The sequence below is a fragment of the Caenorhabditis briggsae genome, assembly GCF_000004555.2.
Source record: "Caenorhabditis briggsae complete genome, chrI, whole genome shotgun sequence".
NCBI classification, from domain to species: Eukaryota; Metazoa; Nematoda; class Chromadorea; order Rhabditida; family Rhabditidae; genus Caenorhabditis; species Caenorhabditis briggsae.
Window position 1 is genome coordinate 11,988,912 of NC_013489.2, and position 12,652 is coordinate 12,001,563.

General features: G+C 36.1%; 3 protein-coding genes across 3 annotated transcripts in view; 2 read left to right on the plus strand and 1 right to left on the minus strand.

Moving 5' to 3' along the window:
- Nucleotides 1-3,070, minus strand: part of CBG23848 — a gene marked incomplete at both ends in the record, with an annotated part of 5,342 nt that extends 2,272 nt beyond the window's left edge. The window contains 4 exons of the mRNA XM_045241314.1: nucleotides 974-1,144; nucleotides 1,743-1,976; nucleotides 2,346-2,607; nucleotides 2,870-3,070. Of these exons, the coding sequence (XP_045091184.1) occupies nucleotides 974-1,144; nucleotides 1,743-1,976; nucleotides 2,346-2,607; nucleotides 2,870-3,070 (868 nt within the window). The remainder of the gene's footprint in view (nucleotides 1-973; nucleotides 1,145-1,742; nucleotides 1,977-2,345; nucleotides 2,608-2,869) is intronic.
- Nucleotides 3,071-4,615: 1,545 nt separating this feature from the next.
- Nucleotides 4,616-5,993, plus strand: CBG26665 (the record flags this gene model as incomplete). Its single annotated transcript, XM_045241315.1, has 2 exons — nucleotides 4,616-4,681; nucleotides 5,667-5,993. 2 exons carry the CDS (start codon nucleotides 4,616-4,618, stop codon nucleotides 5,991-5,993), a joined length of 393 nt encoding a protein of 130 aa, XP_045100649.1.
- Nucleotides 5,994-8,347: 2,354 nt separating this feature from the next.
- Nucleotides 8,348-11,766, plus strand: CBG23851 (the record flags this gene model as incomplete). Its single annotated transcript, XM_002647900.2, has 4 exons — nucleotides 8,348-8,406; nucleotides 10,472-10,923; nucleotides 11,256-11,458; nucleotides 11,509-11,766. 4 exons carry the CDS (start codon nucleotides 8,348-8,350, stop codon nucleotides 11,764-11,766), a joined length of 972 nt encoding a protein of 323 aa, XP_002647946.2.
- Nucleotides 11,767-12,652: the final 886 nt, after the last annotated feature.

Genomic DNA, 12,652 nt, shown 5'->3' on the forward strand with positions numbered 1-12,652 from the left:
CCGATTTTGTACCTCGTGGCACAATTCAAATAATACTTGATTTTGGCGTGACCACTTTTTCCTTTTATAAAGTACAAAATCGGGAGACAAACCGATTCTGTACCTGTAGAAGAAAAGAAGGCACAGAGCAACAAGGAGTTTAAAGTGCAGGAAGATTGGTTGTCACTTGGATTTGATAATACTACTACTACACTGTCCAATTTCAATTTGTCCACCTATTTTTTCGTTCAAGATCATTTTCAGATCCATCAAATAAACATTTTCTATAACTTTGACTAATTTCTGGAATATTCATAATTTTTGTACAGAAAATTCAGATATCTGGTGAAACTGAAATAAAGGCTACATGGTCCATGAAATCATCAATTCGAGCTGTTTCTATACATGCGAAAAAGTCTTCAAATTTCAACCGTCTTATATCATTTCTCGGAACAGAGATATCTTGCCTCAATGTAAAAGTGTCTTAAAGGTGGGGGGACATGGAAAAATAATGTTCTCGAAATTCTGATTAAATATGCCCCTCGAGGAGTTGAACTTGTCGAGGCGAGTATTGAAAGTGCGGCGCCGCTACCGACTGAGCCACGCGGGCAAAGAGAAAGCGCACGCCCGATTGCATACATAAAGGCGAGGACGACCGCTGTACGCAGAGTGACATAAAGCGTTGTACATCGTTACGGTAGAATGCATACTCTGGCCCCAAAAATCCCCCGTAAAATCTCCTGTCCCCGCACCTTTAAGAATGATAGGAGAAGGGACGCCTTTAAATTTAAATATCTCAGATCCTAAGAATGATATCAAAAAGTGGTCAACTAACAAAATGTTCATCATATTATCAACAATATTAATCAGTTGATCTCTTTTTGATATCTCGTACAAGAATCGAGAAAAATTGGCGCAAAGTAGAGCAGCCGTTAGAGGCTCCAATGGTCGGCCCATAAGTAATTTTTTACACGCCCAATCTTTAAAAACTCACTCGTTTCATCCTGAAACTTTCCAAACAATTTTGCCATTGAATCCTCAATACATTGATGTGCTTTGCCTGGTGCCAACACATCAAACTGCCTCTTCTTTAATCCAGTTTTATTCGGAGGGTTTGGTAGAATATCAAAAACGGTTTTATGATAATGATCGAATAGAGTGATCACTGACAAGAAACACCTGTAATAAAAGGGCCTCTAACTTTGACCTAATTTATCTCGGTTCCTGTAAAAGATATAAAAAATTTGTAAACTGATAAAATGTTTATCATATTGTGGCAAACATTTTATCAGTTCGCAAAATTTTGATATCTTTCATAGTAAACGAGATAATTGAGCTCTTGACAGCTTTTCTTTCTTGGTTTGATGAGCAAAGAGGGTGAATGAGAATGGCGGAGGGTGAAGGAAAGGCCGCTATTTTATACGCCCTCCCCACCAAAGACCTTGTTGTCTTCCGTAGTTTAGTGGCTAGCACGCTACGGTTTTGCACAAGCGATGCAGGTTCGAGTCCCGTCGGGGGCAACTTCTTTTTTTAAAATTATCTTCTTATCACCTTACCGAAACCTCCTCATCAATCCTATAGCACGAGTAGAATCCATCCGAATCCGTTGCAAAACAATGATGTTGAACAGCAGCTCGTTTACTTTTTCCACCATAAAAAGTGCTCGTTTTTCGTCTCAAATGCATATCATGTGGCATATGAAGTGGCAAAGTCCCTTGGTATCTGGAAGTTTCGGATTTCTCAGAAATAAAAATTTGACTTACATCCATCAATAAACTGTCTCAACTCTTCAGCAGTCTTATTCTGAGCAATATTATTGAGCAGGGTCCATGCTCGGATGGCTTGAATTGGGTTGAAGCAGAAATTTGTGTATGGAGATGTTCTTCGGAGTTTTGGAGACTTGGTGAGCAATTCCGAGAAGTGGTCCATCGTTGGAGGCTCATACTCTTCCATCACTTCATTCGTATACTGTACAAGATGTTGGAATGTTTTACTGGCTGCAAATTTTTGAACTTTGCAGAAGGTATGACCACTATTTGCACCTTATATATTTTTTCATGTTGATAATTTTTTCAAGTTGCATATTTTAGTCTGTTTGAAATTCTTTGAAATTTCCTTTGAAATCGTTAAATTTTTGTTCATTTATGTTACCGTTAAAAACGAGCTATTCGACTTTAAAGTTGAATGGAGAAACGTAGAGAAACGAGAGCACTCTCGTTTCTCTGCGTCTCTCTTGCAAAATGCAAATGACTGTATCTCGGCTGTGGATCAACCGATTTTTATGATTTTAGCGCATTTTCATGCTAAAAATCTTTGTAATCAGAAAATTTTGATTGTCAAAATATTCAAAAATTTCAAAACCTAACCTGAATGGGACCATCCAGTCTTCTCGATTCCAAAAAAAGTCGAAAAATGAGTGGGCGTGTATTCCTCATAAAAAACAGGCTTCTCATCTGCATTCGCACATTGTTGCATGTAATCCTCTCGATCCACCTGATACTTTTTCAGTTTTTGCTTCTCGGTAATTGGCTCATTCGTCTTATCCTTCTTCTTCTTCTTCTTTTCCAACGAAGTCTTCTCTGCAAATTTTGGCTCATCTGAATACTCGTCATCCGATTTCTCATCCTGCTGCATTTTGTCCATTTATTGTCCCATTTCCCAATGTTGATGTCGTCCAGGGTTTTGTTTTCCTGGGAGATAAACGCTTATTACTGTAATCACTCGAATAGAATGACCATCAACTTTGAGCCCTGTATCTCATTTTCAGATATCAAAAAGTGGTCAACTAATAAAATGTTTACCATAATATTCGCAATATTTTATCAGTTGATCACTTTTTGATATCTATTACAGAAATTAGATAAATCGACTCAAATTTGACCCCTCTCACCTTCAACCGTTTCAACAACATATCCAGCTCAATTTGTTGCCGTTGCTCTTGCTCCGTTTCCTCTTTTTCATTTTTCTTCGCCTTCTTCTTTGACGGTTTTGGGTTTTTTGACTTCTTCGTTTTCTTTGGGGGTCCACTGGTTTTGTTTTTACGGGTTTGATGAGCTACTGCTCCGATGGATACGGTTCTGGCAGTTGGCATTATTTCGGAAACTGATTGGTTTACAATTAGACGGGAGAGGTGTGCGGTGTGATACGTGGATGGCTGGGGGTGTCGTGGAATATCACATATTCCACGAGTCTTTAATCTCAAATGAGGAAAATCCTCTCTAATGTTCTTTCAGGTTTCTTCAGATCTTTTACACCCCAACGGCCTGCATTCAAACTCCCGCCAACGTCACCAGTTTGAAGCGTCTCGTGCGTACACTCCACCAACAACACACTTCTCCGGCGCCAAGTTCAAGTCACCTGCTCAAACATGTCACATTAATTCTCTCTTATCTTTGAGATGACCTTAAGTCATCTTTCGCTAACCTTTTCTCTATAATTATATTTAATAAAGACTTAGTAATAAGTCAATGTTCTTTCTATTGACATTTAGGTGCACAGTTTCTAATTCCTCACATTCGTTGAACTCTTCATCGTTTTCTCTCTTGTCTTCGACGTCGAACAAATTGTGTCACTGTCTCTGGCAGTGGACCACAAAAGGGGGCGAAAAATTGAGGTTAGTAGGATGGATGTAAAAACCTGGCAAAAAACATATTGGGTTTTTTTATTGGGTGTATTTTATGTGAAAACCCAGTTTTTTCAGTTGTGAACAAAAAAAATGTCATCCAGTAAAAAAAGGTTTGGAAAAATACCGAGAGATATCAAGATGAGAGATATCGAGAACCTGTCAACTAATAAAATCTTTATCATATTATCAGTAACATTTATCACTTAACAGATTTTTGATATCTCGTTTGAGAGCAGAGATAATTGAGCCCGACGATTTTAAGAATCTCCAATTCTGAAGAAAACCATTTTTCAAATGTTCGAATTTTCACCAGCTACCGAAAAATCTTGAAAACCAAACATTTTGACAAATGTCGACATGATTATACTATTCTTATTTTTTAAGTTTTTCAAAAGTCGACAGACTGACAGGGGGACCAACAGACGCGTGTAGCGTTTTATATATAAGGAAGATTCAAAATCACAAAGATCGGAATAGGACGAGATACAGTCTAAAGCATTTTTGGGCAGGTATGGGCCCAAAATCTAATCTCGCCAAAATATGCCTTGTTTATACTCATTTCGAAGCTTAAGACCTGAGAAACTCAAAACTTCCCAAAAAAAATTTCGAAGTATTTCGGAATCTTCCAATTCTGAGAAATCTGGCTCCTTAAATGTTTATCTTGCTATCTTCTAATTTCACCGACTCACCCCCCACGTTCCTCACAATCAGTAGACAAACAGTAAGCGGAGGTCCAGTTGTGGGCGGAGCCAAGGGGCAATTTATAAAAATAGGGGCCTAATTCTTATTTGGTAACTATTTTTTTCGTATTTTTCTAAATTTTCAAAATGGAGTCTTCCAATTTTCCATCAGTTTGAACATTCTTCAAAAAATTGGATTTCAAAAATCTTGCGTTTTTTCTCCAATTTCCATTTCCCTATCTCTTGTTAACAATTCTCTGGAGTCTAGTGAGCCGATATTATCAGAGATTATCAAAAATGCTCCAGATTTTGATTGGTTTTGCACATTCCAATGGCTGATGATGATCTGTCTTTTATGATTTTTCTTCCGAAATCCGATTCTCAGGAAACTTTGAATGTACGTTATTTTTTAAAATTCCAATGTTTTCAGTCTTCGATTTCTAGAACCTTCTTGAAGGTTCCAAAAAACTCAATTTCCCTTTTTTTACGGCTTTTTTCAAAAGACCCAAAAAAAATTTAATGTTTTCCATCTTTAATTGTACTTTGGATTTTGGCGGCAACTCAAAAAACTTTTAATTTGATCTAGGGATTTCCATGAAAATTTTTTTTCGGTTTTCCGAAATTTCGAAAACTTTTTAGAGACCCAAAAATATGATGAAAATGAAAAGGATTACTGTAGAGAAAAACATTAGAAAATCCAAAAAAATTACTGTAGGAAAGAATTAATTGAAAATCAAAAGGATTACTGTAAGGAGAAAAAAATTCGTGAATGAGAAGGGTTACTGTAGAAAACATTTGAAATTTAAAAGGATTACTGTAGAAAAAATGTTTGAAAACTGAAAGGATTACTGTACGGACAAAATATTGGAAAAATAGAAGCATTACTGTAGTGAAAGAGTATTTGAAAATCAAAAGGATTACTGTAAGGATAACATATTCAAAAAATTAAAAGGACTACTGTAGGGAAAGAATATTGGAAAATTAGAAGGATTACTGTAGTGAAAGAGCATTTGATAATTAAAATGATTACTGTAGGGGAAAAATATTGGGAAATGAAAAGGATTACTGTAGAGAAAAACATTAGAAAATCCAAAAGATTACTGTTGGAAAGAATTATTGAAAATCAAAAGCATTGCTGTAAGGAAAAAATAATTTCTGAACGAGAAGGGTTACTGTAGAAGAATCATATTGGGAAATGAAAAAGACTACTGTAGGGAAAAATATTTGAAAACTGAATAGATTACTGTAGGGAAAAAAATGTTGGAAAATTAGAAGGATTACTGTAGTGAAAGAGCATTTTAAAATTAATATGATTACTGTAGAGGAAAAATATGCAAAAATGAAAAAGATAATTGTAAGTCTCACAATCAGATTTTTTCCAGAACCTTGACGCTGAAAAATTCCAAAACTTGATTCGAGAACTTTCACCCGGATTCATCGACTTTGAAATCCCAATTTTCTCCATATCATCAATTCTCGAAATTCCTGAAATCCCGAACTCTCCTCAAAAATCAAGTTTCCAAGTCTCTTCTCAAAGCACAGATGATATTGGAAAATGTCGAATTATCACGAAACGATCGATTGGATTCATAAAACTTCCTTGTGATACAGTTCCATTCAAATTTCAAGCAAATCGTCCATTTTTAATTTGTATGATCCATGAGAATGTTCCAGTGATTATGGGGATTTTTAATGGAGATCCGAACTAATTTTTGCTTGTAAAACTATGTTTTTTTCTAAAATTTAAATAACAAAAAATACAAAATTTTGTTCACTCAATAAAAAATGGCGAGTTCAATAAATTCGATTTCTTTCCGTTTTCCATTTTGAAGGCCCACATGTAGAGGGGTCACCTTGGGGAGTGTTGGATTCCCCGTGACGGCTCCAGAGAAACAAGCTACCTCCTTGTGCGTGCAGTCTGGTAAAATAGGGGAAAGTGCATCGGTAACAGGGGAACTAGTTATGTCTGTAGCGAGGAGTGGGACGACGAGCGGGCAGATAAGCGGTGTGGAAACAATAGTAACAACAGTAGTATCAGTGACCCATTTATTGAACGGTATATATTTAGTAAAGAGAATATATCGTCAATAAGAGGTTTCCTTGGAGTCGGGCTGGCTTGGAGACGGACGAGAAGGACATCACTGATCACTCAATAGTTGAAGGGGCAAAAAGCCTTGGGCAACAAAAACCCTTCTCCTACCGGTGACAAGCTTATCGCTTCTCATAGACAAAGTTCCCAATAGCACACGCTTCCTAGTGGTCACGATGAGAGCACTGAAAGGAAAACACTCATGAAACAGGTCACAGAACTGGCCGTTAGTCTATTCAGAAGGAAATCTATATCAACTCTCATCATTAACGGTTTCCGATAGTCCAATAAGGCCGGTAAGGCGATCGGGGATCGCCGGAGGTCTTATAGTATTGGAATAGTAGGAATAATGATAAGTAACGAGGTTGACGGACTTGCAAACTGAAGGGAAACGTCACGGAACAGCACTAACTACTAGACTAGATTTAGACTGAGTAAGACGCAGTTAATCTGTGTAAGACTCAGTTAATCTGAGTAAAAATAGGCCAGTAACCCGTTTCGAGTGTGTGTGCGCCTTTAACCCCTTCGTGGCGAGACCTCAACGATAGGGCGCGCTTGCACGAAGGGAGAGAAAATTGGCGGGAATTTGAATATGAGATAGCAATAAAAGACTAATAAACAAAGGAAAATAAAGAGAATAAAGTGGGAAATAGGAAGATTTTTGAGGAGTAAGCACAGTGGGCTGGGCCTAGAGGTCCTCAGAATATCTTAAAGTTGTTGAGTCGGTGAATAGCCACGTGGGTCGACAACACCACATATAAATTGTCAGCATAATCGGCTTCGTCTGAATCGTCTGAATAGTCAGGCATCGTAATTTTTAAATCCATTATCTTGAACTTTGTGGATGAACATTCCATAATTTTTTTCATAAATGGTCCACGTCCGTGAGTGTCCATGTGCTCCAGCATACGATCCAGAATTGGTGCCTTCTGACTTCAGTTGCAGTATTTGCTCCAGCTCCAGCTCCAGCTCCAGCTCCAGTTCCAGCTCCAGCTCCCTGATCCTGGCTTCCTGATCCTGGCTCCCGGCTCCTTGCTCCCGGCTCCTGAATCTTGTTCCAGGCTCCAGCTAGACCTCGAGCTCAAGGTCTCGGAGCTCCTGCCGGCCCAGGCTCCCGGTTCCTGGCTCCAGCCGAAGCTCCCCTCCCTTCTCTGGAGCCCCAGAGAAGGGAGAACTGATTTTTTTCCTCCACTTCCTTCTTCCTTTATACTACTTTTCCCGGGGTCAATGGGTTTCTTCACGCCGCTTTTTTAAATCAAGAATTTAAATACTTTTTCTTTTTTCAAAACTTTTCTGCCACGTGGATTTTTTTAAATTCACCTTTCTTCACCACGCTCTTTTAAAATACCATTAAATTTTTCGCTTTTCGAACTAAAATTTATGTGTTCAATGTTTGAACCAATTTACCTCGGTTCCTGTGAAAGATGTCAAAAAATGGTCAACTGATAAAATATTTATCATAATATCATTAATATTTTATCAGTTGACGGTTTTTTGATATCTCTTATACGGACCGAGATAATTAAGCTCAAAGCGCACGAATGGGGTGGACTTCTATCAGAGCAAATACGGTAGTTGACTTCATCCCTAATTATCTCGATTGTTGTGAAAGATATAAATAATTTTTCAACTGATAAGTTGTTTATCATAAAATCACCAATATTTTATCAGTTGACACGTTTTTGATGTCTTTAACATGAACAGAGATAATGAGCCCTTAATTTTTGAGGTTTCAAAAAATTTTCGAAGTTTCTTTATTTAGTTTTCCGATTTGTCTGATTTGATTTTTTTTGGGTTTCTTATCAGTTTTTCTCTTTGTTATCACTTCAAAAATAATATAAATTGACACGAAAAACTCTCCCGTTTGCTGTTCTTGTTTTCACCGTCCATCATCAGAAACGAAACGTTTTTTATTCGTACTTTTTCACACTTCCCGCTTCCCCATTGTTCAGTTTTTTGCTCAAAGAAAACCCGATGAAAAGTATAATACAAGTCAAGACTATACGGTATTTTAGAGCTGGAAGTTCGGAAAAGTGAGTTTTTATAGTTTTTGAAAATTCTTATCAGAGAGCAAACATAGTATGGGTGGTCTTGAAAATTTTGAGAAGTTCTGAAAATTTCCAAAATCCAAAAAAAATCAGAAATTCAGAAATTCAGAAATTCAGAAATTCAGGAATTCAGAAATTCAGAAATTCAGAAATTCAGAAATTCAGAAATTCAGAAATTCAGAAGTTCAGAAGTTCAGAAATTCAGAAAAACAGAAATTCAAAAATTCAGAAATTCAGAAATTCAGAAATTCAGAAATTCAGAAATTCAGAAATTCAGAAATTCAGAAATTCAGAAATTCAGAAATTCAGAAATTCAGAAATTCAGAAATTCAGAAATTCAGAAATTCAGAAATTCAGAAAAACAGAAATTCAAAAATTCAGAAGTTCAGAAGTTCAGAAATTCAGAAAAACAGAAATTCAAAAATTCAGAAATTCAGAAATTCAGAAATTCAGAAATTCAGAAATTCAGAAATTCAGAAATTCAGAAATTCAGAAATTCAGAAATTCAGAAATTCAGAAATTCAGAAATTCAGAAATTCAGAAGTTCAGAAGTTCAGAAATTCAGAAATTCAGAAGTTCAGAAGTTCAGAAATTCAGAAAAACAGAAATTCAAAAATTCAGAAATTCAGAAATTCAGAAATTCAGAAATTCAGAAATTCAGAAATTCAGAAATTCAGAAATTCAGAAATTCAGAAATTCAGAAATTCAGAAATTCAGAAATTCAGAAATTCAGAAAAACAGAAATTCAAAAATTCAGAAGTTCAGAAGTTCAGAAATTCAGAAAAACAGAAATTCAAAAATTCAGAAATTCAGAAATTCAGAAATTCAGAAATTCAGAAATTCAGAAATTCAGAAATTCAGAAATTCAGAAATTCAGAAATTCAGAGATTCAGAAATTCAGAAATTCAGAAATTCAGAAATTCAGAAATTCAGAAATTCAGAAGTTCAGAAGTTCAGAAATTCAGAAATACAGAAATTCAGAAATTCAGAAATTCAGAAATTCAGAAATTCAGAAATTCAGAAATTCAGAAATTCAGAAATTCAGAAATTCAGAAATTCAGAAATTCAGAAATTCAGAAATTCAGAAATTCAGAAATTCAGAAATTCAGAAATTCAGAAATTCAGAAATTCAGAAAAACAGAAATTCAGAAATTCAGAAATTCAGAAATTCAGAAATTCAGAAATTCAGAAATTCAGAAATTCAGAAATTCAGAAATTCAGAAATTCAGAAATTCAGAAATTCAGAAATTCAGAAATTCAGAAATTCAGAAGTTCAGAAGTTCAGAAATTCAGAAAAACAGAAATTCAAAAATTCAGAAATTCAGAAATTCAGAAATTCAGAAATTCAGAAATTCAGAAATTCAGAAAAACAGAAATTCAGAAATTCAGAAGTTCAGAAATTCAGAAATTCAGAAATTCAGAAATTCAGAAATTCAGAAATTCAGAAATTCAGAAATTCAGAAATTCAGAAATTCAGAAATTCAGAAATTCAGAAATTCAGAAATTCAGAAATTCAGAAATTCAGAAATTCAGAAATTCAGAAATTCAGAAATTCAGAAATTCAGAAATTCAGAAGTTCAGAAGTTCAGAAATTCAGAAAATCAGAAATTCAAAAATTCAGAAATTCAGAAATTCAGAAATTCAGAAATTCAGAAATTCAGAAATTCAGAAATTCAGAAATTCAAAAATTCAGAAGTTCAGAAGTTCAGAAATTCAGAAAAACAGAAATTCAAAAATTCAGAAATTCAGAAATTCAGAAATTCAGAAATTCAGAAATTCAGAAATTCAGAAATTCAGAAATTCAGAAATTCAGAAATTCAGAAATTCAGAAATTCAGAAATTCAGAAATTCAGAAATTCAGAAATTCAGAAATTCAGAAATTCAGAAATTCAGAAAATAGTTTTTAAAGTTTCCCTAAGTTTTCCAAGAATTCAAAATTCAAAATTTCAATGGAAATCCAAAAATCCCAAAATCTATGTTTTTCAAAAATTCGAGAAATTCGAAAATTTTCAATTTATTGACTTTTTGAATTTTTCCCAATTATTTTCAGCTCGCCATCCCCAGAACCTGCCCTTCCACCAACTCTCAACAACAACCAAAATTTTATAAAGAACCCCAAACATTTTCCATTCCTAAATCTAAATCTAGAAACTTCGGAGGTTCTCTCAGAATCTTCAGATTCCTTCGAACTTTTTTTAAAACAAATCCAAGAAAATGGCGCTCCGGAGTTCGTAACTCAAAAAAATGTGCTCACAAGAATAGCGACGTCTTCTGATCCCTCTTCAGAATCATCCGAAGGAATTCGTGTGTTTCGAAAATCCGGAGTAACTTTTCTATGGTCCGGGGAAAAACAAGAAGAGGACTGCTGCCAGAAAAAATATGAGAAACTTTTCAAGGATTATTTTCTGGGAACTTCTGAACAAAAAGTATTCGGAATCTTCGAGGCCACAATCCCTGGAGGAGCCAAAGTTTATTATTTCGGAGAAGTGGATGGAAGAGACGGTGAGTTTTGATTTCTAGGCCACGGCCCTTTATAGGTGGGAAATATGAGAAAAATAATGTTTTCGAAATTCCATTAAAATATGCCCCTCGAGGAGTTGTACTTGTGGGGGCGAGGATTGAGGGTGGGTCGCGCTACCGACTGAGCCACGCGGGCAAGAGGAAACGGTCGCCCAATTGCATACATAAAGGCGAGGACGACAGCTGTACGCAGAGTGGCGTTAAGCGTTGTACACCGTCACGGTAGAATGCATACTCTAGCTACAAAAAAACTACGAAAAATTTCCTGTCCCCCCACCTTTATCCAGGTCACTGCTGTTTTCTCAAATTTCCAGCCAATCAGCAACACTTGGCTTTCCGAGTAGTGCGATATGCCACCACAACTCTGAATTTTTGGAAAGAGAAAAGCTGTGAATTTTTCTGGGATTGTGTTTTTGGCAACGTGCCAATTTTAATGCTGGGAACCAGGACAGGAACGATGGACGATGATCCAAAAACCAGGGAGCCTCTTTGCTATTCCGAGCTGTCGGTCTACAAGGTAAGTCTGTGTGTCTGGATGTCTGGATTTTCGTAATTCTCCAATTTCAGCTAGAAAATCTGCCCCAAGAGAGCATTCCCTCATTAGCGTCCACTTTTGCGGACAAATCCAAGGGAAAGTTTGTCCCTTGGTCGATCATGGACGGCGAAAGTGAGCTCCAAGAGTTTTTCCGACTAGTCCAGGCTACAGTAACCCAAGAAGATGCATTTTTCACTTTTTCCAAGAATGGAAGCTCTTGGAAAATCAAAAACGTTACAGCTAATGATATGGATTATTGTGATCTGATTTCTACAATTTTTTCTAATTAGTGATCATTTTTCGCCAGGGTTTTGAATGCATAAATCAGGGTTTTTTGCCGTTTTTACGGTTTTTAAATAAATTATTTTTCAATTGCAATTTTTCCAATTTCAGAATTGAAAACAATTTCTATAAATATATACACTAAAACCTATATAAAAGGGCTTGTTTGATTGAACGGCCTCTCTAATAGAAGGTCCTTTTAAAAATGCGTTGCTTGAAATTCAAAATTTCCTTACGTTTCAAGCAGGGCTGGGAAAAAGCCGGCTTTCGCCGAAAAAACGCCGGCTTTTTTCAGCTTCCACGTGGAAGCTGCATCCGCGGCGACGCCGCCGACAGCCGGCTTTTTCGGCTGTGAATAGAAATTCAAAGTATTTTTTTAAAAACTATTTTTTGAGAATTTTGAAAAAAATCTGAAATTTTGACGTATTTAATTTAAAACGTATTGACCGTGTTATAAAAAAAGCCGAAAAAGCCGGCTGCAGCCGAAAACGTGGAAGCCGAAAGCCGGCTTCACGCCGAAACGTCGCAGCTGTTTTTCAGCCGCCGTTCCGCCGGCGGTTTTTATTCCCAGCCCTGTTACAAGTGAAACATATTCTGGAAATTTCGAAATTTCACATGAAATTTGTTGAAAAATAGTTATTTTTAAAAACTTTCTTAATTTTGACGAAATTGATTTTCTTGCATTTTCATGCACTTTGAACGAAAATTCGCCGGATTTTTAAACAAGAAACCGCGCAATCCTAGACAAGAGTCGTATAATTAAAAAATATCTGACTTAATGACCCACTTTCTATGTACATAATTGACTATGAACGTAAAGCGACGTGGCGTGCCACGTGTGTTTTTCAAATCGTTGTCTCCATTTTACTGCTTATTGTCTATTCAAAATAATCG